General features: G+C 49.1%; 4 protein-coding genes and 1 long non-coding RNA gene across 5 annotated transcripts in view; 3 read left to right on the forward strand and 2 right to left on the reverse strand.

Moving 5' to 3' along the window:
• Positions 1 to 2,974, forward strand: part of tatdn1 (TatD DNase domain containing 1) — a 5,182-nt gene extending 2,208 nt beyond the window's left edge. The window contains exons 4-12 of the mRNA XM_079368197.1: positions 77 to 140; positions 231 to 374; positions 724 to 766; positions 1,329 to 1,414; positions 1,747 to 1,787; positions 2,004 to 2,080; positions 2,345 to 2,415; positions 2,511 to 2,637; positions 2,716 to 2,974. Of these exons, the coding sequence (XP_079224323.1) occupies positions 77 to 140; positions 231 to 374; positions 724 to 766; positions 1,329 to 1,414; positions 1,747 to 1,787; positions 2,004 to 2,080; positions 2,345 to 2,415; positions 2,511 to 2,637; positions 2,716 to 2,812 (750 nt within the window). The 3' untranslated portion in view covers positions 2,813 to 2,974. The remainder of the gene's footprint in view (positions 1 to 76; positions 141 to 230; positions 375 to 723; positions 767 to 1,328; positions 1,415 to 1,746; positions 1,788 to 2,003; positions 2,081 to 2,344; positions 2,416 to 2,510; positions 2,638 to 2,715) is intronic.
• A 1,728-nt stretch (positions 2,975 to 4,702) lies between these two features.
• Positions 4,703 to 7,960, forward strand: rnf139 (ring finger protein 139). The gene is made up of 6 exons (XM_079368862.1): positions 4,703 to 5,056; positions 5,493 to 6,136; positions 6,235 to 6,382; positions 6,467 to 6,573; positions 6,685 to 6,936; positions 7,021 to 7,960. The coding sequence occupies exons 1-6, from the start codon at positions 4,894 to 4,896 to the stop codon at positions 7,795 to 7,797; spliced, it is 2,091 nt and encodes a 696-aa protein (XP_079224988.1). The 5' UTR covers positions 4,703 to 4,893; the 3' UTR covers positions 7,798 to 7,960.
• A 953-nt stretch (positions 7,961 to 8,913) lies between these two features.
• Positions 8,914 to 9,953, reverse strand: LOC306839934. The gene is made up of 2 exons (XR_013781271.1): positions 9,874 to 9,953; positions 8,914 to 9,124 (listed from the first exon to the last, which is right to left on the reverse strand). It is a non-coding gene; the product is annotated as an uncharacterized lncRNA (long non-coding RNA).
• On the forward strand, positions 9,435 to 14,203 carry tmem65 (transmembrane protein 65). Its single transcript, XM_079368881.1, has 8 exons — positions 9,435 to 10,365; positions 12,306 to 12,350; positions 12,546 to 12,613; positions 12,795 to 12,849; positions 13,565 to 13,607; positions 13,714 to 13,819; positions 14,010 to 14,131; positions 14,184 to 14,203. Exons 1-7 carry the CDS (start codon positions 10,131 to 10,133, stop codon positions 14,121 to 14,123), a joined length of 666 nt encoding a protein of 221 aa, XP_079225007.1. The 5' UTR covers positions 9,435 to 10,130; the 3' UTR covers positions 14,124 to 14,131; positions 14,184 to 14,203.
• A 6,002-nt stretch (positions 14,204 to 20,205) lies between these two features.
• The window catches only part of LOC306839917 (protein MTSS 1-like), a 9,259-nt gene continuing 4,464 nt past the window's right edge, over positions 20,206 to 25,000 (reverse strand). Inside the window, exons 6-10 of the mRNA XM_079368864.1 lie at positions 23,608 to 23,709; positions 23,189 to 23,416; positions 21,640 to 21,792; positions 21,397 to 21,553; positions 20,206 to 21,170 (exon numbers count right to left, since the gene is read on the reverse strand). Of these exons, the coding sequence (XP_079224990.1) occupies positions 20,554 to 21,170; positions 21,397 to 21,553; positions 21,640 to 21,792; positions 23,189 to 23,416; positions 23,608 to 23,709 (1,257 nt within the window). The 3' untranslated portion in view covers positions 20,206 to 20,553. The remainder of the gene's footprint in view (positions 21,171 to 21,396; positions 21,554 to 21,639; positions 21,793 to 23,188; positions 23,417 to 23,607; positions 23,710 to 25,000) is intronic.

Here is a 25,000-nt window from a genome sequence, read left to right on the forward strand (position 1 = left end):
GTGGTTACGGTAGGCGGGGTCATGGTGCTGACATGAAGCGATCTGATGCGTGCTGTCCTGCGTCTCTTTTGTCCAGTTTGTGATCACAGCGGGGAGCCTGGAGGACAGCAGGGAGGCGCTGAGACTGGCAGAGAGCCGAGGTAACACGCTCTGATGTTTGGACCCCCCCCCCCCCCCCCCCCCCCCCCCGGCCTCACTGACCGTGGTGTGTTTAAACTCTTTGAACACAGACGACTTCTTCTGCACCGTCGGCTGTCATCCCACCCGCTGCGCTGACTTCCAGCAGAGCGGCGAGGTGGAGTATTTGTCCGCTCTGAGGGCGCTGGCGGCGGCACACACAGGGAAGGTGGTGGCCATCGGAGAGTGCGGCCTCGGTGAGTCTTCAGCGTGGTGGACTGGGAGGACTGGGTGGACTGGTATTTGTGTCTCTGAACGTCCAGTACGTAGATTTGATTAGAAGCTGTAAAAACACAAAAAAAAGTCAACGTGCTTCAATCTTACACGCCTGAAAAGGAGTTTAGACTCCTCCCCTTTATTCAAATGTAACATGTTTAAAACATTGATGTTTCACGTTACGTGTCCCCTTCGTGCATGGTCACACACTTCCTGTGTGCAGCTCTGCTCGTCAGGCTGCTTCCTGTCTCGAGCCCGCACGCCCTCCGCCTGCTGAATGAAGGTCAGTGGTGACATCATGTAACGCCCGTCTTCTTCTTCTTCTTCCAGATTTCGACCGATTAGAATTTTGTCCCAAAGAGACTCAACTCAAGTAAGTTGGAGAGATTTGAAGGAGAGAACTTCCACATGGCGCTCCAGCTCGTTGACATGTGACTCCTCGCCACCAGACACCTTCTGTTTATGTCACACGCGTGAAGAACATGACGTCATGTGTCAAAGTCGTGCGGACACGTGACTCGACCTCCTCACCCTGACTATGCTTTAAACGCCTCGCAGCGCGACCTCAGCGGCGAGGACAGGAACACGAGAGCGAGCATACAAATAAAGATTGACTGATTGAATCAAAGAGGAAACCGCCGCTCACATGCGTGTTTCAGTTTCCGCCACGGGTGGTCTTTTTTTAAAAAGGTCAAACCTTTGTGACCTCTGTCAGACCTTTGTGACGGCGCCGCAGCAGAAACACGTGGCGTCACAGAGCCGTGATTCGAGGGTCGACAACTTCATGAAGGATTTATTGTGATTCTGGACGTTAGTGCACAAACAGGAGCAGAACACGAGTAACCTCGTGGTTATGTCGCACGCCACACACACGGAGGCTTCTTCTTCTTCTTCTTCTCCTGAAAAAGTTCTCTTCATCTTTTCTTCTTCTTCAGATACTTTGAGAAGCAGTTTGACCTCGCAGAGGAAACCAGGCTGCCCATGTTCCTGCACTGCAGAAACTCCCACCAGGACTTCATCAGTGAGTGTGTGTGTGTGTGTGTGTGTGTGTGTGTGTGTCAGCAGCTCACCCACCTGGGGGAGGGGCTACTGCCCTTTGTGATGTCATGAAGGGAACACATGTTCTGAAAAGTAGAGCAGGCAGAAGACGGAGAGGATGGACTTGTCTCATCATCGGGGGGTTTGGAGACAGATAGAGACACATGTTAGAGGAACATGGAGGAGAGGATTTACATCATGTCATGTTTGGGGGCGGAGTCAGAGCAAATCTGCTTTTCATCCCGGGCAGAAATTCTTTGTGAACACGACCTCCGGTCCAGTTTGACTGATTTTATTTTCTCTTTTTTTTGACAGGCATCATGAAGAGAAACCGAGAGCGATGTGTTGGAGGAGTGGTAAGGATGACTCCACCTGTCCTGCAGAGCTCACTGATTGGTGGAGAGTGACTCTACTTATCCACTTTATTGACTTTATTGTCTAACATAGTAACAGTAACTAAGGAGGGCGGGGCTTGACAAAGGGTTACTTCCTGGTGAGGGCGGGGCTTGATCTGATAAGATGTGGACCGCCTCGATAAATTCTACCTGATGAATTTGAATCTCGTCTCTCAGGTGCATTCCTTCGACGGGACTGCAGAGGACGCCGCCGCCTTGGTTGACCTCGACCTTTACATCGGAATAAACGGATGGTGAGAGGATTCAGAGACGACATCAACAACAGCCAATCACTGACTCAGACTCTAAACTTCGATGAGATTTTTGAACCTTTTATTAAAATCCTGGACACCAAATATCAGATCATTGTTCATCGCTCTGTGGACACCAGAGAGAGAGAGAGACGGCGTCCTCCATGTTGGAGGTTATTGTTCTGTTAGATCGACGTAGAAACGGAGTCACAGAGTGATGCAGCATGTTTAAACAAACATTAAGCAGTTTGTGTATTTGTTTTTCAGCTCCTTGAAAACAGAAGCGAACATTGAAGCGATGAAGACCGTCCCCACGGAGAGACTGATGATAGAAACAGGTGAGTCTGAACGCTTCACACAGGAAGTGACCATGTATAAATATCTCTGAAGTCAAACATTTCCACCCCCTGAATACCTTCATGCTCCTCTTTAGACGCTCCGTGGTGCGGCGTGAAAAACACACACGCAGGCTCCAAATATGTCAAGACTACATTTCCCACAAAGAAGAAATGGGAGGCGGGCCACTGCCTGAAGGACAGAAACGAGCCGTGTCACATCATGTGAGTCCTGTCGGAGGAAGGATTTTCAGTTTTGATCTCAAGGAGTCTCCTTAAAATGTCCCTTTTTGTCTCCACCAGACAAGTTCTGGAGGTGATGGCGGCAGCGAGGGAGGAGGAGCCGCTCGAGTTGGCCAACACGATCTACAACAACACTGTCAAAGTGTTCTTCAGCTGATCAACAACCCTTCAAAGTGTTCTTCAGCTGATCATCAACACTTCAAAGTGTTCTTCATCTGATCAACAACCCTTCAAAGTGTTCTTCATCTGATCAACAACACTTCAAAGTGTTCTTCAGCTGATCAACAACACTTCAAAGTGTTCTTCATCTGATCAACAACACTTCAAAGTGTTCTTCAGCTGATCAACAACACTTCAAAGTGTTCTTCAGCTGATCAACAACACTTCAAAGTGTTCTTCATCTGATCAACCCTTCAAAGTGTTCTTCATCTGATCAACAACACTTCAAAGTGTTCTTCAGCTGATCAACAACACTTCAAAGTGTTCTTCAGCTGATCAACAACACTTCAAAGTGTTCTTCATCTGATCAACCCTTCAAAGTGTTCTTCATCTGATCAACCCTTCAAAGTGTTCTTCATCTGATCAACAACACTTCAAAGTGTTCTTCATCTGATCAACAACCCTTCAAAGTGTTCTTCATCTGATCAACCCTTCAAAGTGTTCTTCATCTGATCAACAACCCTTCAAAGTGTTCTTCATCTGATCAACCCTTCAAAGTGTTCTTCATCTGATCAACCCTTCAAAGTGTTCTTCAGCTGATCAACAACACTTCAAAGTGTTCATCTGATCAACAACACTTCAAAGTGTTCTTCATCTGATCAACAACACTTCAAAGTGTTCTTCATCTGATCAACAACACTTCAAAGTGTTCATCTGATCAAAGACACTTCAAAGTGTTCTTCATCTGATCAACACTTCAAAGTGTTCTTCATCTGATCAACAACACTTCAAAGTGTTCTTCATCTGATCAACAACACTTCAAAGTGTTCTTCATCTGATCAAAGACACTTCAAAGTGTTCTTCATCTGATCAAAGACACTTCAAAGTGTTCTTCATCTGATCAACAACACTTCAAAGTGTTCTTCAGCTGATCAACAACACTTCAAAGTGTTCTTCATCTGATCAACCCTTCAAAGTGTTCTTCATCTGATCAACAACACTTCAAAGTGTTCTTCATCTGATCAAAGACACTTCAAAGTGTTCTTCAGCTGATCAACAACACTTCAAAGTGTTCTTCAGCTGATCAACAACACTTCAAAGTGTTCTTCATCTGATCAACCCTTCAAAGTGTTCTTCATCTGATCAACAACACTTCAAAGTGTTCTTCATCTGATCAACCCTTCAAAGTGTTCTTCATCTGATCAACAACACTTCAAAGTGTTCTTCATCTGATCAAAGACACTTCAAAGTGTTCTTCATCTGATCAAAGACACTTCAAAGTGTTCTTCATCTGATCATCAACACTTCAAAGTGTTCTTCATCTGATCATCAACACTTCAAAGTGTTCTTCAGCTGATCAACAACACTGTCAAAATTCCTGATTTGTAATAAATAATTTTGTCACAAAGGTATTTGATTTTGTACGTGTTTATTTTAAATCCTGTCCATACACACCTGTGACACTGACTGTGTTTACGTCATATTAAGGTCCATAGTTCAGACTGTATTCTGAAGAAGGTATTCACTCAGAGAATATTCCTGTTTACATGTCGATCACTGCTCGGAGTCCAGACTGAAAGTCAGGAGACGTCAGTGACGTGGACTCGAACACTGGGGCGTAAAGGAGATGATGGTCGGTTTCACATGTAGAGAAAGGGACGTGTTGTCTGACTTTACAGGATGTTATTGATGGACTTGGAACTTACGCCTAGTGACGTCACTTCCTGAAAAACTCCTAATAACTACAAAATGACTATTTTCATCACACCGATAGGGGCAGCAATGCGCACATCGTCTGCCGGGAAAAGAAGAAGAAGAAGAAGTGTCACTTTTGACTTCTGCTTGTTTTTATAAATCTATTTCCGGTGCTGTGAAAACCTCAGTCATGACTCTGAACGACAGGTGGCGCTAACGCTGCCCGGATGGAAGCAGCTCGACATGAAACCGTAGAAGAAGAAGAGGAGTGAGGCGGACATGGCGGACGACAGCAGGTTCCGCTCTCTGTGACAAACATCCGCGAAGTGAAACCAAACTGGACTCAGCCGGACTCCCCCGGACCGTGAGCCCCCCTGCAGCCGCATGGCGTCCCCTCAGGCCCGGATAGGCCAGCAGGCCTTGGCGGTTCTGGACGTGGCTCTGAGAGTCCCCTGTATCTTTATTATCGACGCCATCTTTAACTCGTACTATGACCCGGGCTCGTGCTGGGCCGGCGCCGCGGGGAAGGTTCTGCTCCGGGTCTCAGGTGAGTGTTCAGAGTCCGACAGGTGAGCCTCGCGGACAGCTAGCTACCTGACGTTTAGCCACCTGCGGCGTGAAGTGACGTCAACTGTCACAGCGACTTAAGCCGATTTACCTAGCAGCAGTGACGTCACTACGAGCTCTTCACGTCTACCTGTCAGGTTTATTGTGTGAGCGTGTCAGCTGATGTCTGACGTTGTCATGGTTACGTCAGCTGTTGAAGACGTCAGCCCTTCAAGAGGAGAAGCTTCCGGTTAGCTTCCTGTTAGCTTCCTGTGTGCTCAGGGTTGAGGGTTCGAGCCCGCTGACGGTGTTTACATTTAAAACATGTGATGACGTTTATAATCCTCAGCTGTTGATTGGCTGGAGAGAGTGAACGTGTCAGACGACCTTTGACCCCGAAGTTACACAACTCAGTGTGTGTTTGTGTGTGTCTCCAGGTGTCCTCGTCTCCAGCGTGGTTCTGCTGCTCTCCCAGAAGGCCTTGTTCAAGTTCTACACGCTCTTCTTCGCCGTCCTCCTCGCCGTGGCGGCGGTCCTCTTTAACTACTACGCCACGTCTCACATAGACTTCTACAGCGCCTACTACAAGGCGGCGCTGGGCTTCAGGCTGCTGCCGAGGAACGGGCCCACGCTGTGGCTGGGCATGGCGGCGGTGCAGCTGGTCTTCGGGGTCGGCTACGTGTTCCTGCTGAACCTGCAGTCGCTGTTCGCCGCGCTGGTGGTCCTGGACATCATGATCCCTCTGTGGGGGCTGATGATCGAGCTGCCCGCAGACGTCAGACAGACGCTGGCCGTGTTCTCGGGCACGGCGCTCGCTCTGAACACGGCCGTGTGCCTCGCCATGAGGCTCAAGTGGTTCTACTACTCGTGCCGGTACGTGTACCTGCTGATCCGCCACATGTACAGAATCTACGGGCTGCAGCTGCTGCTGGAGGACACCTGGAAGAGGATCCGCTTCCCCGACGTGCTGCGGGTGTTCTGGCTGACCCGGGTCACGGCACAGGCGCTCATCCTGGTCTACGTGGTGCGTGCAGTGAGGAGGGAGAGCGGCGACGCCCCGGACGGGAGCTCCGACTTGCAGGTCAGATCAGACGGGTGTTTTGTTATCGTGTCGCCGCCTGCTGGTGACCATCATGGTGGTCATGTGACCGCAGCCGTCCTCGTGTTTCCTGTCTCCAGGGTTACCTGCTGAGCTGGGACGTGTTCTGGGACCTGACCAGCAACCTGATCATCTCGGGCTGCGACTCCACCCTCACCGTGCTGGGCATGAGCGCCGTCATCTCGTCCGTGGCGCACTACCTGGGCCTCAGCATCCTGGCGTTCATCGGTAACGAGCTGGTTGCCGTGCGAAGCCTCGAATGTGACGAGAGCGAGCCGTGACCTTTCTTCTTCTTCTCTGTTAACCCTTTAGGTTCCACCGAGGAGGAGGACAAGCGTCTGGGCTTCGTGGCTCCGGTCCTGTTCTTCATTCTGGCTCTGCAGACGGGCCTGAGCAGCCTGGACCCCGAGGAGCGCCTGGTACGAGTCTGACCCTTCACCTCCAAGTTCAGGAGCGTTTAATTGGATAATGCTGAGAGGTCAAAGGTCAGGGCAGCAGGTGCTTTTTCTGACGTGCGTCTCGCTCTGCAGGTCCGTCTGAGCAGGAACATGTGCCTTCTGCTGACCGCCATCCTGCACTTCATCCACGGCATGACCGACCCCGTGCTCATGTCCCTCAGCGCCTCCCACGTCTCCTCGTTTCGACGCCATTTCCCCGTCCTGCTGGTGTCCACGGCGCTCTTCGTGCTCCCCGTGGTGCTCAGCTACGCCCTCTGGCATCACTACGCCCTCAACACGTGGCTGTTCGCCGTCACCGCCTTCTGCGTGGAGCTGTGCCTCAAGGTGACGACGACGAGTCTTCCTCTTTGTTTTTCTCTGTAAGAGTGGACGCCGGCGTCTCACGTGTGTCCCTGCTTCCTCCTCCAGGTGGTCGTGTCGCTCACCGTCTACGGCCTCTTCATGGCGGACGGCTTCTCTAACGTCCTGTGGGAGAAGTTGGACGACTACGTGTACTACGTGCGCTCCACGGGAAACATCATTGAGTTCCTGTTCGGCGTCATCATGTTCGGGAACGGCGCCTACACCATGATGTTTGAGTCGGGCAGTAAGATCCGCGCCTGCATGATGTGTCTGCACGCGTACTTCAACATCTACCTGCAGGCCAAGAACGGCTGGAAGACCTTCATCAACCGCCGCACGGCCGTCAAGAAGATCAACTCGCTGCCCGAGCTGCGTGGCGAGCAGCTCGGGGACATCGAGGACGTGTGCGCCATCTGCTACCAGGAGTTCTCCACGTCGGCCCGCATCACGCCGTGTCACCACTACTTCCACGCCCTGTGCCTGAGGAAGTGGCTGTACATCCAGGACACGTGTCCCATGTGTCACCAGAGGGTGTACGTGGAGGACGACGGCCCGGACAGAGTCGCCTTCTCCAACAACAACGGAGGCTACGCAGCGCCGCCGGACGCCGCTGCCGCAGCCCCGCCCGCTCCGGGAGAAGCCCAGTACGGACAGCGGGCCGAGGAGCCGCCGGCGGAAGGAGCCGCAGCCGGCGTGCAGCCCGCGGCGGGAGAGCCGGACAACGAACTGCTGGAGGACAACGACAGCATCGAGTACGACGAGGACGAGTGGGGGACGCAGAACGGCAGCACGCCGTTAGAAGAAGACTACATCAACGACGACACGGACTCCACGGAGGACTGACGCAGACTCTGAGGGGGACTGAAGCAGACTCTGAGGAGGACTGAAGCAGACTCTGAGGAGGACTGACGCAGACTCTGAGGAGGACTGAAGCAGACTCTGAGGAGGACTGAAGCAGACTCTGAGGAGGACTGACGCAGACTCTGAGGAGGACTGAAGCAGACTCTGAGGAGGACTGACGCAGACTCTGAGGGGGACTGAAGCAGACTCTGAGGAGGACTGACGCAGACTCTGAGGAGGACTGAAGCAGACTCTGAGGAGGACTGACGCAGACTCTGAGGAGGACTGAAGCAGACTCTGAGGAGGACTGACGCAGACTCTGAGGGGGACTGAAGCAGACTCTGAGGAGGACTGAAGCAGACTCTGAGGAGGACTGACGCAGACTCTGAGGAGGACTGAAGCAGACTCTGAGGGGGACTGAAGCAGACTCTGAGGAGGACTGACGCAGACTCTGAGGAGGACTGAAGCAGACTCTGAGGAGGACTGAAGCAGACTCTGAGGAGGACTGAAGCACAAAACATGAAATTATTTTATTTAAGTTAAAAAAAAGAATCTTATTGCTCAGATCGTTCAGGGATGACTTTCTGTCTCTTTCACTTTGATTTCTCTGTAAGGGCTCGAGGTGTGTGTGTGTGTGTGTGTGTGTGTGTGTGTGTGTGTGTGTGTGTGTGTGTGTGTGTGTGTGTGTGTGTGTGTGTGTGTGTGTGTGTGTGTGTGTGTGTGTGTGTGTGTGTGTGTGTGTGTGTGTGTGTGTGTGTGTGTGTGTGTGTTGGTTAAATGAACAGATGAAGATGTTTCAGAGAGTCTGAACACTGAGAGCTCTACACTGAGCAGAAACACAGGTGTGTGTGTGTGTGTCTGAGTGTGTGTGTGTCTGCGTGTGAAGGTGTGTGTGTCTGCGTGTGAAGGTGTGTGTGTCTGCGTGTGAAGGTGTGTGTGTCTGCGTGTGAAGGTGTGTGTGTCTGCGTGTGAATGTGTGTGTGATTCCAAACATGGCGTGCTACTGTAATCACTGATATACCTCTTTATCATGACTTACTACTGGTCTCTTGTGCGACCTGCTTACATTTGTGTACATTCTTGTACATATAATAAACACAACATGCACACTTCCTCCCGTAGGATTTCAGAATAAGAGTTTCTTTTATTTTCCTGATCGGTGTGACTTCAGGAGAAGATTCTGAACGTTCTCCTCCAGGTCAGTCATGTTGCTCATTCAACGCCACGTCTAAAAACCAAGATGACTGCTCCTCCAAACGCTCAGCGCTTCAGGTCCCAGAACGCCACCCACCGTCAGGACGAGTATTTGAAGAGCTTCAACATACGGTGGCTGGGAAGGTCAAAACAGGCGGTTGTTTTATAGTTTAATGTCAGTTAAACTCTGAATTTAAACAAACATTTGTGATTTTGTACAAAGAAGACAAATCTGAGTGAAAATCAAAAATCACTGAGAGGACAAAACTGATCCAAGATGTTTTAAATTAAAGAGAAATCTCTCTAAATGCTCCAAAACAAACCAGAAATCTGAGTTTAATGTTTAGACGGAAAATGCTAACTCACTTCCTGGTTTTAGGACTCAAAACTACACCAGTCTATTAAAGTCTGAGTCCTAAGGAGGCCCCGAAGTTAAAATAATTAACATTAAATATTTACATTTTAAACTGTTTGGGACTTCAGGCCTCCGGAGGATTCTGAATTAAATCAAGAAAATAAAATCCGGATTCTGATTTTAAAAAATTAAAGATTAAAGTCAGAATGTCAAGAAAATACTTACTCAAAAACTTCAGTGACATTTTTAAGATCTTTAAAGAAATAGTTTCTTGTTTACCTGTCTGACCTAAGAAGTACAAACAGGAAATGTTTAAAGTTTCAGATTAAAAGAGTTAAATGTGAATGTCTCTAAAGGGTTAAATAATTTCGCTGTACAATTTTATAATGACAAACTCATTCTATTTTAAATGCATCTAATTAAACTTAGTGAAATTATTTTAGTGGCACTGATCGACTTCCGTTTGAATAATAGCGTATTTTATTTTGAAGGCCTCCACTTGTGTGTTCCGGATAACCTGACACCCTTACGTCTTCGTCTCTCTCATGAACTCCATGTGCCAAACTCCTGACCGCCTCTTCTACGATCATGAGACGGTTCTGAACGTCCAAGCTGTAAATAGAACCGAGTCCAGGAGAGAGATCCGGTAAACTGAATCAGACGGCGGCCGAAAGCAGCGAAGAAGAAGAAACTACTTCTCCCCGAGCGCGAGACATTGGAGGACTAAAGCCAGGTGAAAGGATTACACACTTCCGGTGACTTTAAAGACTTTACGGAGTTCGTTAAAATGCTCACGCGGACCCTGCGGACGCTTCTCCGCCCGCGGGGCTCGAAGCCCTCCGCGGCGGGCACAGGGCGGCTCACAGCCGGCCGCAGCCTCGGCACTCACGGCAGGAAGGAGCCGAAGGAGCCGCTGAACTCCCCGCAGAGAGCCAAAGAGTTCATCTACCGCCTGCAGCCGGCCGAGAGGACGTGCCTGCTGCACGAGCTGCAGGGCTTCCACTCCACGGCCATCGCTCAAGGTAAGACAGCGCGTGCGCAGGTGATACTGAAGGACAAGTCACAGGTAAGCAGCTCGCGCTCACCTGCATGTATCAGAGACTCGACCTGCTCTGATAATCACACCGTGCTCTCGCGACAGGTGCGCGCGTGCTCTCAAACATCAAACAGGTGCGCGCGGGCTCTCAAACATCAAACAGGTGCGCGCGTGCTCTCAAACATCAAACAGGTGCGCGCGTGCTCTCAAACATCAAACAGGTGCGCGCGGGCTCTCAAACATCAAACAGGTGCGCGCGTGCTCTCAAACATCAAACAGGTGCGCGCGGGCTCTCAAACATCAAACGGGTGCGCGCGTGCTCTCAAACATCAAACAGGTGCGCGCGTGGTGTCACACCTCAGACAGGTGCGCGCGTGCTCGGCTCCGTGTTAATGCTTTAAAGTTCTGGTCCGTTAATTGAGCACGTGCAGACTTAATTTAAACCAAAGAAAGCAGCAGAACCAGTGAAGAGTTCAACAACTTCCGGTCTGTAGACTTTAGTTTGTTGCTTTGATTGATATCAGAAACTAAGAGAGCTGACTACATCGCTCACCTGAGCAGGTGACGTCACTGGGAGTGCCCTGTAGTGGGCGGAGCCTTAACCCTTGCAGACTGTGTACCTTACTGGCCTTTGATTGGTCACACAGAATCACGTGGCGGACAGAAGAAGTAGATTCATTCACGGATTGCACTTCAACGTTTTACTGACCTTTAACGCCGCTTGAGATCACGTGAGCACACTGGAGGTGAAAGATACCTGGACTCATGGACACGCCTCCTCGCTCTGCACACGTCGTGGTGCGTTCACTGACCTGTCGGTCTCTGTCCTTGTCTGTCTTCAGTCTCAGTTTGATAATCACTTCGTGTTGCGTCCAAGGCTTCTCTGCTGGAGAAGAAGAAGACGCAGCCGCCAACGACGCTCCTCGGTGAGACGCTTCTTTTCCTGGACGGGACAGGAAGTGACGTTTTTCAAGCTCCTAAATAACAGTTGATGTTGTTAAAGGTTTTAAAGTAGTGAAAATGATGCGGCGTGGCGGTGGAACAGACGGGAGTCTGTGAGGTCATATCAAAGATGTGTGACGTCTTCCTGTCATCGCTCTCGTTACTCAGCAGGAAATGCCGTGAGGGGGCGGGGCTCACCGTCTCCAGCTACCAGACGAACTCCGGGACTTGAACCGGTGACCGTCCGTCTGTCTCTACAGACTGACGTGCTGCTGGCTCTCGTTACACTTCAGATTTAAACTTTGTCCTCCAGAAGGGACAGCTGTGACCTCCGCCGCCAGATTCAGAGCCAACCCGTTAAAAATAACCACAACTATTTATAGTGTGTGTGTGTGTGTGTGTGTGTGTTTAGTTGAACATTAGAGGGCGCTGTGATAAACCGCTTTGAATCTCCTCCAATCACTGAGCTGTATCCTAAACTCACCTGCTGCGCTCTCATTGGCTGGAGGAAACACACCAGCTCCGCCCACAAGCGTCCCGAGTCGACCAGAACAAATCAGAAGAGTCAAATCCAGTCAGAGGACAGAGTCTCTGCAGACACAGTCACACATGTACGGAGGCCCAGAAGGGACAAAGCTTCACTTTAGGAGAAGACTGAGTTTTATTTTGAAGGGACAAAGAGCAGCTTCACTTTAGGAGGAGACTGAGTTTTATTTTGAAGGGACAAAGGAGCAGCTTCACTTTAGGAGGATACTGAGTTTTATTTTGAAAGGACAAGGAGCAGCTTCACTTTAGAAGGAGACTGAGTTTTATTTTGAAGGGACAGAGGAGCAGCTTCACTTTAGGAGGAGACTTGAGTTTTATTTTGAAGGGACAATGGAGCCGTTTGACTGTAGGAGAGGAGGATGCTGCTCTGTTTTATTTTGAAGGAACAGTTACTGAATAAACTCCTGATGTATTTTTCATGTTTTTGTTTTTTCTCAGAGACGTTGGCTCCCTCGCCGCCGACCACAGCTCAGATCAGATACGGTGAGATTGAAACACACGCACACACACACACACACACACACACACACACACACACACACACACACACACACACACACGCTCGTTACCTGCGGACTCTAAAGGTGTGAATGTGGGTGTGGCTTGTTGTCTGCGCTGTGATTGGCTGGTATGAACAGGAGAAGCCCCTGGTTGGTTAACTCTTCTGTCTGTTCTCAGTGTTGTTCCATAACGCCCTCCCATTCGTTGGCTTTGGTTTCCTGGACAACGCCATCATGATCGCCGCTGTAAGTGACCTCATTCATGCAGACAGGAAGTGTAGAAACAGTTTGTCAGAGTAAAGCCGGCGTGTGGCCCCGCTCGAGTCTGGAGCCGGAGAGACGACGTCGTCGTTTTGTAAAAACGAAAGAATCGTATCGTGCTGCAAGTTGAGCGAATCGTTACGTCCTGGTGTCCTTGTCTCTCCAGGGGACGCAGATCGAGCTGTCCATCGGGGTCACTCTGGGGATCTCCACCATGGCGGGTAAGAACTCCTCACATGAAGCGCCACATGGCATCATCTCATTGGCTCGTTGGTTCCATCTTGACCAGCGTCTCTCCTTTCTATGGTTGTAACTGAGCCCAAAGTGTCCAATCAGAGTGAAGGACGGCTCAGTCACTTTCAGACAGGAAGCAGTGTGTGCGCCTCGCTCGCCGCTGGGTGGTCCTGGTCTCTCTGAGGGACTGGGGCCCGGTCTCTGTGAGGGACGGGGGCCCGGGGTCCAGGTCTCTCTGAGGGATGGGGGCCCGGTCTCTGTGAGGGACTGGGGCCCGGGGTCCAGGTCTCTCTGAGGGATGGGGGCCCGGTCTCTGTGAGGGACTGGGGCCCGGGGTCCAGGTCTCTCTGAGGGACTGGGGCCCGGTCTCTGTGAGGGACTGGGGCCCGGTCTCTGTGAGGGATGGGGGCCCGGTCTCTCTGAGGGACTGGGGCCCGGTCTCTGTGAGGGACGGGGGCCCGGTCTCTGTGAGGGATGGGGGCCCAGTCTCTGTGAGGGACGGGGGCCCGGTCTCTGTGAGGGATGGGGGCCCGGTCTCTCTGAGGGACTGGGGCCCGGTCTCTCTGAGGGACTGGGGCCCGGTCTCTGTGAGGGATGGGGGCCCGGTCTCTGTGAGGGACGGACTGTTTGACATGTAAACACCTCGGTTTATTCTAATACCTGTTTATGTACCCCCCCCCCCCCCCCCCCCCCGCCCTCCAGCTGCAGCTCTGGGGAACCTGGTCTCAGATCTGGCCGGTCTCGGGTAAGAACTGTTCAAAGTGCTCTCTGAGTAAAGTTCCTCCTTCTCTCCTTTGATGACTTTACATTAGTGTGTGTGTGTGTGTGTGTGTGTGTGTGTGTGTGTGTAGTCTTGCAGGTTATGTGGAGTCTCTGGTCTCTAAGCTGGGGATGCAGGTTCCTGATCTGACGCCCAAACAGGTGGACATGTGGCAGACCAGAGTGAGCGCTCACATGGTGGGTTCAGAGAACGAAGGGTTAACTCACGTTGTGAGTGTGACGCTGTTCTCACGGGGTCAAAGACAACGTCGTGTCAGTAGATGTGTCTGATTTAGTCGTGATGATGGTGATGATGTTGATGATGATGGTGATGATGGTGATGATGATGGTGATGAAGATGATGATGAAGATGTTTTTCGTCCTGCAGGGGAAAGGCATCGGCGTGACCATCGGGTGCATCCTGGGGATGTTCCCTCTGCTGTTTCTGGGCGACGATGATGACAAAGAGAAAGAAGAGAAAGCGTGCAGCGACTCCTCCTGAGTGTGCACGTGCACGAGCGTGCACGTGCAGCGACCCCTCCTCCTGAGCGTGCACGTGCAGCGACCCCTCCTGAGCGTGCACGTGCAGCGACCCCTCCTCCTGAGCGTGCACGTGCAGCGACCCCTCCTCCTGAGCGTGCACGTGCAGCGACCCCTCCTGAGCGTGCACGTGCAGCGACCCCTCCTGAGCGTGCACGTGCAGCGACCCCTCCTGAGCGTGCACGCTGCATCTTTAATCCTCCTGACAAACTGTCAGCAGTCGTGACACTGAGTGTGTTTACTCTGTAACACTCCTGGAGGAAGAACTCCCTGACTCGTCCACACGAGGGCGCTGTGACGTGTTTTTATTTTCAGCTGTAGAGGAACACCTCCTCGTGCCAAACTAAAGGAGCGTGCACATAAAGTTTACAACACTCTGAGTGTAGAAAGACGGACGACACGTCTCATTGAACAAAGTGAAGCCAAATGTCCCTCACCTCAGACGCTGAGTTAGACTCCGCCCCTTCCTCTGATCAGCCTTCATGATAAAAGCAACGCTGCAGCCAGTCAGCAGGGGGAGCTCTGAATGTTTTGGCTTCACTTTTAGAGAGCTGTTATGTCGTCCATCTTTTTACAGATATTAAGAGACAAACTTTGATTTATTTTAAGTTTTATGTCTGTTCTGATTGTTTGTTTTTACAGAAATATTTAAGAATCCATCTTTATGATGTCATCAAATGTTTGAATGATGAGATTTTAAAAACACTAAACGTAACGTTCATCATGCTGAACTGATCCGCTCGAAGGATCACTGAGGCGTTCAGGGACAACAAACCGTCTGGAAACTGGAGTTTTTAAGCTTTAATGGATGTTTGCTTTTCCTCTGTGTAACATCTTCTCTCTTCCTCTCCTCTGTTCCTCCTCCTCTTCCTCTCCTCCTCTTCCTCTCCTCTGTTCCTCCTCCTCTTCCTCTCCTCTGTTCCTCCTCCTCTTCCTCTCCTCTGTTCCTCCTCCTCTTCCTCTCCTCCTCTTCCTCTCCTCTGTTCCTCCTCCTCTTCCTCTCCTCCTCTTCCTCTCCTCCTCTTCCTCTCCTCTGTTCCTCCTCCTCTTCCTCTCCTCTGTTCCTCCTCTTCCTCTGCTCTGTTCCTCCTCCTCTTCCTCTGCTCTGTTCCTCCTCTTCCTCTCCTCTGTTCCTCCTCCTCTTCCTCTGCTCTGTTCCTCCTCTTCCTCTCCTCTGTTCCTCCTCTTCCTCTCCTCTGTTCCTCCTCCTCTTCCTCTCCTCTGTTCCTCCTCTTCCTCTCCTCTGTTCCTCCTCCTCTTCCTCTCCTGTTCCTCCTCTTCCTCTCCTCTGTTCCTCCTCTTCCTCTCCTCTGTTCCTCCTCCTCTTCCTCTCCTCTGTTCCTCCTCCTCTTCCTCTCCTCTGTTCCTCCTCTTCCTCTCCTCTGTTCCTCCTCCTCTTCCTCTCCTCTGTTCCTCCTCCTCTTCCTCTCCTCTGTTCCTCCTCTTCCTCTGCTCTGTTCCTCCTCCTCTCCTCTGTTCCTCCTCTCCTCTCCTCTTCCTCTGCTCTGTTCCTCCTCTTCCTCTCCTCCTCCTCTTCCTCTGCTCTGTTCCTCCTCTTCCTCTCCTCCTCCTCTTCCTCTGCTCTGTTCCTCCTCCTCTTCCTCTCCTCCTCTTTCTCTGCTCTGTTCCTCCTCTTCCTCTCCTCCCTAGCTCAGACTGATTAGATGGTCATGGCTGTTGGTCAGAGAGGTGAAAGGTCAGACACTCCTCCTTCCACACGCCACAGTCTGAAGATTCGAAGCTGCAGAATCTGAACAATATTTAAAGGAAAGTTTTGGAGGTTTTTTTATTTGATCAAGTTTAAATTCGTAGGACGATAAATAATAATGGCCTAGTATGATGTAGTAATCCTGTTCTGGATGCTGCTTGTTGCCATGGAAACCTTGAGTTGGTGTTGAGTTCATTCAGTTTGAAGTGATGTTTTCGATGCGTCAGTGAGAGGACGGCTGTTTGGTGCTGCCCTCTGGTGGACACTGTGCACTACAACGTGATGTCTGTATAATAAACCATGACGTCAGAGACTGCACAGTGTGGTTATTACAAAGGTCATGAAGTGTGAGCCTGCAGAGCTGATCTCAGGTCACATGACGTCGTGACGGCAGGACGTTCTGTGTACTGCGGCTCCAAAATGAATGAGAAACTAAACCCATGTTTCCTGTTCCTCAGAGGCGTCCCAGTTTGATGTCCTTACAGAGGTCAGAACTTCAGAGGCCCAGGATTAGAGCGACTTGTGATGGAGACCGTTTAAAGGTCATTTAAGGTTCATAAATCTGTAATATGAGCTCTTATGTTTCTGGCTGCATAAATCTGAATATTCAGACCAGAACGCTTGACCTTTAAAATGCATTTATTGGAACTTTTTCAGGAGAACACCTCAGTGACATGTTGTACAATCAAAAACACAAAGACACTCCATGGCAGCGTTTAAGAAACGTGGTGACAAAAAACCCGCTAACACATTGAAAGGAGAGGACAGAGACTTCTGCTGTCCTCGCTCACAGACAGGGAGGCCTCCACACACAGAGGGTGGGCGCTTATCTGACTTCCATCCCATTGGCTGATTTGTCCCCCCATGCATTTAGTAAATGATCTCCTGCTGCTGATATAATCACTTTAACCCTCAGTGTGTTCCAGCCTCACTCACACCTGACACAGTTTCATTCATTGTCCCAGGTTCAAACATTTAGCTTCATCCGCTTTTTATCGCATCAGCTTCACAAGTGTGTTTGACAAACCTGCACAGGCACATAAAAGAGACCCAAATGTGAACAGACTTCAGTCATCAAACTGCAGTCACACTAGACATTAAGAAAACAGACTTCATGACGAGCAGCATGTACAATGCATTCTGGTCTACGAGGGGCAGATCAAAAATGAGCTCCAGTAGAAAACAAGCGGATTATATTAAATCTTTAACTAAAAAAGAACATGCATATTCAAACAGCTTTGTTAAGGTTTTAAATGCTCAACAGTCAGGAGTGTAGAAAAAGGAAGATATTTAATGACTCTAATAACGCTCTATTAACAGTAAAGATTACAAAGCAGCAGGGATTCTATTTGAGCTCATTTGCTAATTTACCACCACACGTTTGTTAGCTGTTCAGCTAATTGACGTTCAATCACAAGCGTTCACAGGTTTAGATATTTGACGCAGTTATGTGAATAGTATTGCACAGCAAGGTATACGTGGGTTCAGTTCGAAATGTTCCTGTCTGTTCCTGCTATTAGAGGATTTTGTCACTTATTCTCTAAAAGCCTTTTTGGTCCCATAAGCACCCGAGTACACGAAGAGGCACCGCCTGCGAAACCATTGATTTCTACATCACAGCGGACGTGGCAGGAGCTCTTCTCTGCGGCTGTGTGGAGCAGGTGCTTTAAAGTTAAAACATTTTCAACTTCTCAGCTCGAGAAGCACTCATCAATTTCACTTTATGCCAAAGCAGAGAAACTTCTGGAACCGCGGCTCCATGTGTTTAGGAGGTTGAGCTCACTGCTAGCTGAAACATCTTGATGAGTAGAGAATATTTAAGAGAACAGTTCAAGATGTCTGACAAATTTTGTTTTTTATGCTACAGTGCTAGCTTCTGCTAAAATGCCACATTGGGCCTGAGTCATAGCCAAACTGAAGCTAACAATTTAGAGTCCAAATATCTGGTGTCGTTTCATAATTCTTTAGTTGTTCGGTTTTATTATATAAGATTCTTAATTGTTAAAAGCATGATGTTAGATTCATTTCACAGTTAGAATAGTTTACTGTTTTACTTTTCTCCATAATTTAACAAGCTAGCTAGCTTTCTGTCCTGTTTTTTGCTAGCTAACTTTAGCAAGGAATGTAAATTAGTTTGTGGCATTGTCCTGGTTTTATTGTTTAACTTAATGCTTCACTGAACCTTTTTATCTCAACAATTTTACATGTTAGCAAGAGAGTTAGCATGCTAATTCGCTAGCTAGTTACAGCACCAATTCCAGAGATGTTGTGAGGCCATGTGAACAAGAGGAGACTTTCTTTGTACAGTCTATGGAGATCAGCTGCTAAAAATGTGTTGTTGCAGTAGCTAGCATCCAACGTAAAGCTGTAGCTATATGAGATCACATAATTCAAACTCATGTAAACGTAGCTTTCAGTTAGGTAGCTAACAAACATTTGTTAACAACAACTTTATGTTATTAGATATTGAACTGTTTTTGAATAATTTGATAATTTAATCTACCACATCAAGAACATTTAACCAGCTTTATGCTAGCAACCTCCATCATGGCTGCCTGGTTCTAAAAGACGCTTTATAAAGATGACACCATTTTATTTTTTCCAATTTTTACAGCTCACTACCAGCAAACACGGTCTTTACTGCAACAGACCAATAAAACCTGCTCGACTGCACTGACTAGGAATGACCACAGGACTCTTAGTAACGACCTTGATCAATGTTTGCTCACGCCACATCGATGACTTTTTATCTGCAGTTAAAACGTTGAACACTGAACAGAGAGATGGTCAACATGGTGGCCAACAGAGTCACAGATAAAGTCTGTCTGAGATACTGTGTGACGTCTGATAGGCTACCGTTGCTTTAATGTTGCAGAAACAAAAGCAATCACAAAAACGGACTGGTATCAAAAGAAAATACAGATTTATGCATGAACAAAAGTATATTTATACCAGAGACAAAAAATGTGATTTAAGAAAACTAAAAGCAGACTTCATTTATTTGGCGTCCACGGTACCTGGTCTTTCTGTTGACACTAACCACTGCTTAGGCTCGCTGAACACTGGACGATTAAAGGCGCCGATTTACCCCAACGTCAAGGAATCATAAATCCTATGTTTGATATTTATAATACCATGGCTGCCTCCGACAGAATAATTGCAGTCACAGATGTTGCATACTTTAAAGGGGACGTATAATGAAAAATCCACTTTGACAGTGTTTTTGAACATGCATGTGGGTAACCTGAGAGTCTATCAGCCCACAACATGTGAAATAAATCCATCCTTTGTTTGTGGTCTGCAGAAGTCTGACAACACAGAGAAAAATGCTCTCCTTCAAATTTTCTCAGTTTGTGACATCACAAGTTGGATTCTAGTTAAATAAGCCCCTCCCCTCCCCTGGACTCCACCTCCAGACTAGAGTAAAAAAAAATTGCAGGTCTACTACCATTTTTATGCTCTCTACAGAGCAGTGATGTCTGCTAGGAAAACTCAGGGGGCGGGGCTTGTTGCATTTAAAGAGACATACGCACCAAAACAGAGCGTTCAGAGAGAGCTGGTTTCTACAGAGTCACAAACCTCCTCTGCTGCTGGATTCATGTTATATTTGGAGCAAAGCTCAGAAACACTGATGTTTCGTTTAGACAACAGGAGGACTGATTGAGAAGAGGGAGAATATGTCCTCTCTAACATCGTTTAGGAATTGACAATCATCATCGGCCTCAGTCACCAAATGACTCTGAAAAGCCTGACATGTTATTTCACACCAGGACTTGAAAACATCCAGGTCAATCTACTGTTTGTTAAAGTAATCCAGTGGTTTGTCTTTTTGTAACACTCTACGTAAGTCCAGTCAATACTCTTCAACCGTCCATCTACATTTCACAAGAAAACCATTCCAGTGTAGTCAAGATTATTTCAGTTCCTTCAGCACTCGGGCTTTTGGCACCTTAAATAGAAACAGGAGACGATAAAAGAATGACAAACAAACACGTCAATATAAATATGTACACGCCACTCTTCTCAGCACGTACTGTCACCTAATACTGCACACATCAACATTTCATCTGTGTCCTCTCTGCTACGACAATCACCTCCTAAGTCCTTCACACCTTTCCTCTGATGGACTGAGGTTGCCCAGGGGACGTAACGTGGATCAGCATCAGTGGAGCGGAACAGGAAGTGAAGTGCCAAAGGTTCTAAAAGAAACCTGCATTTTCTTGAACATGTGTCCCTGTGGAGAAATTCTGTCACATGAACAGCTCATTGGACCAAACCAAAGCTGGTGAGATTCTGAGCGTCCTTCAGCACGTTATTAACACTTGTGACCGTGACACCCGTTCTTTTGTTGGACTCGTTTCAGATTGAAAAGTCATCGTAGCTTCTTTCATCAGAGACAGCTCTACAACCACGAACAGAAAAGCTGTCAGCTGTTATTTAGACAATTTGTCTTTGGCCAAAGGTGAAGGTGCTTTACTTTGAAATCTTCTAAATCTTCATTTGGCAAAAACGTAATGAACTCACTGCAGCATCACATCTTCCCTCAAAGTTTAGTAGGTACGTTTCTAAATGATCCCTTTTCAGAGACTCTGGGCAACCTCCTCCTAGTCTTCCTCCTCCTCGTCCTTGTTGTTTTTGTGCGTCCTTTGAACGCAGGGACTCAGAATGTCTCCAGTTTACCGTCTCAGTGAATAATTGGCGCTGAGCGGTCATTGGTTGTCACCTTCTTGAGCCTGACGCCTCGTCGAATAGCCACCAGATAGTCCTCCACCTCGCCATACTCCGTCTCCTCCAGGAGCTCTGGGAGATACCCGCGGTCCCACTCCACCCGCCCGCTGGGCTGTGGTGGAGGGGTGGGGGGGTCTGAGCCCTCGCCCACGTGCTGGGTCTGCCAGGGGTTGGACTTTGGTGATGTGCTGGTGCCCGGGGTCAACGGGCTGGTCGGTATGTCTGATGCTGACCTGCTGGGGAAGCCAGGATGCTCGGGCACGGTCGGGGTCTTCACCGGGATCATGGGGGGCTTGATTGGGATGGGGCCCAAGCTGAGGCCCCCAGAGGGCCGTCGCAGGTTGGGTTTGGAGGACGGCGTCCTTCGGATGGTGGCGACTCCCGGGGTAATGACGGCAGACGGGTGCGAGGGCAGCCCGGCGGTGGAGGCGGGGCGTTTGGACTGGAACATCCGGCGGTAGGACTGAGTGATGTCACTGTTTCTTGGGATGGTGGAGGATTTATCAAATTCTGAAGACTGCTGCTGCTCGCCGTCCTGATCGCCTCCCACAGAGCAGTAATCACAGTCTGACACTGCAGGAAGAAGAACACACTTTGAGTGACCTCCATCCGTACAGAGGGGGGAGAACTTTCCAGATAACACGCTTTAAATACAAACTTTATCTTTAAAAAAAAGCAGAGAGCTCCGTTTAAATTACACCAACACATTGACTCAGCTGTGGATCAAACAGGTATCCATATCTTCGGATCTAAACTAGAATCAAATCAGCATTGAGCATTCAGCGATTGTGGCGTGTACCCGTGGAGTGGATGGCGTCCTCTGAGCAACACGGCGTGTTGGTCTGGCTACTGTAGCCGCTCGAGCCCTGCAGAGAGTCTCTGCTGGAGCCGTGGATGTCCAACCTGAGGCCCCGGGCTAATACTCGGGCCAGCTCCTCATGGGCCTCGCGGTCCTCCTGCCAGGGTCGAATAAATGAATCACAAATGAAACGCTTGTGTGTGAGCTGAGCGGAAGCACACACTTAAAGAAACACCATCTGACCTTCACTGTGGGGCTTCCTTTGACACCCGGGGGTTCCTCTCCAGGTGTGGTGGCGCCCTGGTGGCTGCTGGGATCTGTAGTCTCTCTCCTGTCTTTGCTTCTCTTCAGAGTGTTGACCATTCCCTGTTCGTATGGACCCGGTTTGGTCCAATCCTACACAGATGAACAGCATCATCAATCAGTGACACAGCTGCTGCTTTGACAGTCTCAGAGCATTTCGTTAAACCTCTGGTCCGGATAAAAACTCTTCTCTTAAAGGACCAATCTGACAACAATGCAGCAGCCAGTATGTCCTCCTTCTAACTTTAGATTCTGCTCCTGAATGCTCTGGATCTGATTGGACCAGAGAAGGTAGGCGGGGCTTTGAAGGCCGTTTTGGACGCCCCTGGGTTTGCCAGATATGAGAGCAGTTATCAGGTGAACAGGTGTTGCAGCGATGGAAGCGGGCAGTGGAACTGCTTCAGATAGAAGTGATTGTACCCGAGCTAAAAAGCCTCTGCATGTTTCTAATAAGCTCCAGCAGCAGAAAGCTGCTCAAACTAGGATCAATGTTGGAGATGAAACATGGAGAGAGGTTAGAACGCAGAAAGCTTTACAGACCCATGCAGAGCTGGCTAAACACTGAAGCTACAGAGTCCACCACATGCAGAGCTGGCTAAACACTGAAGCTACAGTGTCCACCACATGCAGAGCTGGCTAAACACTGAAGCTACAGTGTCTCTACATGCAGAGCTGGCTAAACACTGAAGCTACAGTGTCCACCACATGCAGAGCTGGCTAAACACTGAAGCTACAGTGTCTCTACATGCAGAGCTGGCTAAACACTGAAGCTACAGTGTCCACCACATGCAGAGCTGGCTAAACACTGAAGCTACAGTGTCTCTACATGCAGAGCTGGCTAAACACTGAAGCTACAGTGTCCACCACATGCAGAGCTGGCTAAACACTGAAGCTACAGTGTCCACCACATGCAGAGCTGGCTAAACACTGAAGCTACAGTGTCCACCACATGCAGAGCTGGCTAAACACTGAAGCTACAGTGTCCACCACATGCAGAGCTGGCTAAACACTGAAGCTACAGTGTCCACCACATGCAGAGCTGGCTAAACACTGAAGCTACAGTGTCCACCACATGCTGACCTGTGTGAGCATCCACTCTGAAGAGGAGGGGGGGGGGGGCTCTACATCTCATCAGGCAATGAATCATTTACATTTAAAGCCAATAGTTTTAAGCTTTCACATGTTTTATTTTGAAGGTCTGTCTCTGATACAGGTATAAAGATTCTAGTAAAGACTGCAGTTTTTCAGAAAAATGTTAGAGTTAGGGGTTAGGTTGATTTAAAGTGTTTTTTTAGGCTTCCTTGGGTCTAAATGGGCTAAGTGTCTGTAGGTTTAATTTCTGCATGTAAATAATGAAGCTGAAGAGCTACAGAGGGAAGGAAGTGTGCAGTGTCTGTCTTCAAAGAAAGAGAGGAACGAATGAGATTTAAGGAAAAAAACAGGAGGAATGAATAGAAGAAAAAAGAGATGGGGTGGACAAGGATCAAACCTTCCAGGACAGGACTCTGGATGACGGCACCAGCTCTCCTGATTGGCCTGATCCTGAACGACACCATGGCCAGGTGGGAGACGCAGACGAACAGGATGGCGAGGAGATGGGAGAGGAGGAGGAGGAGGAGGAGGTGAAAGATGGAGGAGGGTGCAGGTGGGTGTCCTGGGCCTGCAGTACCACTCCATGCAGACAGAGGGCAGTGGGAGGGTCATAACCGTTGAACAACTGAAGGTGAGTGGATGATGGAGAGGCAACAACAACAATTTAAAGATGTCATGAAATGAAAACAGCAGCCGTGACCTTTGACCTCATTAATGTTACAGATAATGTTTTAATTAAGGTTAAGAACTGTCATCGTTTGGAGCTCACACTGTGTGTGTGTGTGTGTGTGTGTGTTTTCAGATGCAGGCGTTCACCTGTTGCAGCGCGGTGTGAGGCTCGCTGTGTGAGGGTGAGGAGGAGGAGGAGGAGGAAGAGTCCTCACTGACACACTCAGATGGTAAAGGAGACACACACGACTGCAGCAGAGCCATGCAGAGCGCACACACACGTTACACAACAAAAACAAAAAGAAGAAGAAGCATGAGACACAAGTTAGTGATCCAAACAAGTAAAGCAGAGCATCTATTAGAGTCAGCATGAAGAAGAAGGAGGAGGAAGAGGAGGAGGAGGAAGAAGGAGAAGGAGGAGAAGAGGAAGGAATAGGGAGGAGAAAAAGAAGGAGAAGGAGGAGAAGAGGAAGAAGAAGGAGGAGAAGAAGGAGGAGGAGAAGAAGGAGGAGAAGAAGGAGAAGGAGGAGGAGAAGAAGAAGAAGGAGGAGGAAGAGGAGGAGGAGGAAGAAGGAGAAGGAGGAGAAGAAGAAGAAGAAGGAGGAGAAGAAGGAGGAGAAGAAGTAGGAGGAGAAGAAGAAGGAGGAGGAGGAGAAGAAGAAGGAGGAGAAGAAGAAGGAGGAGAAGGAGAAGAAGGAGGAGAAGAAGGAGGAGAAGAAGTAGGAGGAGAAGAAGAAGGAGGAGGAGGAGAAGAAGAAGGAGGAGAAGAAGGAGGAGGAGGAGGAGAAGAAGGAGGAGAAGAAGGAGGAGGAGAAGAAGGAGGAGGAGAAGGAGAAGAAGAAGGAGGAGAAGAAGAAGGAGGAGGAGAAGAAGGAGGAGGAGGAGAAGAAGAAGGAGAAGAAGAAGGAGGAGGAGAAGAAGGAGGAGGAGGAGAAGAAGAAGGAGGAGAAGAAGAAGGAGGAGAAGAAGAAGAAGAAGGAGGAGGAGAAGAAGGAGGAGGAGGAGAAGAAGAAGGAGGAGAAGAAGAAGGAGGAGAAGAAGAAGAAGAAGCTGTTGTAGCAGGATGGATGAGAAGCTGAAAGTTGTGAGAGCTGCACACAGATGCCCGTGAACAAAAGACAGGAAACCCTGTGGAGACATCTGGTGGTCCTCAGGATGGGTAAAGGAGGGTGTTTCAGGGTGTTTCAGGTGTCTCAGGGTGTCTCAGGGTGTTTCAGGGTGTTTCAGGGTGTTTCAGGTGTCTCAGGGTGTCTCAGGGTGTTTCTGGTGTTTCAGGTGTCTCAGGGTGTTTCTGGTGTCTCAGGGTGTCTCAGGGTGTTTCAGGGTGTTTTTGGTGTTTCAGGTGTCTCAGGGTGTTTCAGGTGTTTCAGGTGTCTCAGGGTGTTTCAGGTGTCTCAGGGTGTTTCAGGTGTTTCAGGTGTCTCAGGGTGTTTCAAGTGTCTCAGGGTGTTTCAGGTGTTTCTGGTGTCTCAGGGTGTTTCTGGTGTCTCAGGGTGTTTCAGGGTGTTTCAGGGTGTCTCAGGGTGTTTCAGGGTGTTTC

The sequence above is a fragment of the Symphodus melops genome (assembly GCF_947650265.1).
Source record: "Symphodus melops genome assembly, chromosome: 18".
In the NCBI taxonomy this organism is placed as follows: Eukaryota; Metazoa; Chordata; class Actinopteri; order Labriformes; family Labridae; genus Symphodus; species Symphodus melops.

Excerpts from the sequence above, each read along its gene's own strand:
- rnf139 (XM_079368862.1), top strand. The coding sequence starts at position 4,894 with ATGGCGTCCCCTCAGGCCCGGATAGGCCAGCAGGCCTTGGCGGTTCTG. Across the intron at positions 6,137-6,234 it reads ACGGGAGCTCCGACTTGCAG|GGTTACCTGCTGAGCTGGGA; the intron begins GTCAGATCAGAC and ends TCCTGTCTCCAG. Across the intron at positions 6,937-7,020 it reads GCGTGGAGCTGTGCCTCAAG|GTGGTCGTGTCGCTCACCGT; the intron begins GTGACGACGACG and ends TTCCTCCTCCAG.
- tmem65 (XM_079368881.1), top strand. The coding sequence starts at position 10,131 with ATGCTCACGCGGACCCTGCGGACGCTTCTCCGCCCGCGGGGCTCGAAG. Across the intron at positions 10,366-12,305 it reads CTCCACGGCCATCGCTCAAG|AGACGTTGGCTCCCTCGCCG; the intron begins GTAAGACAGCGC and ends GTTTTTTCTCAG. Across the intron at positions 12,351-12,545 it reads CACAGCTCAGATCAGATACG|TGTTGTTCCATAACGCCCTC; the intron begins GTGAGATTGAAA and ends GTCTGTTCTCAG.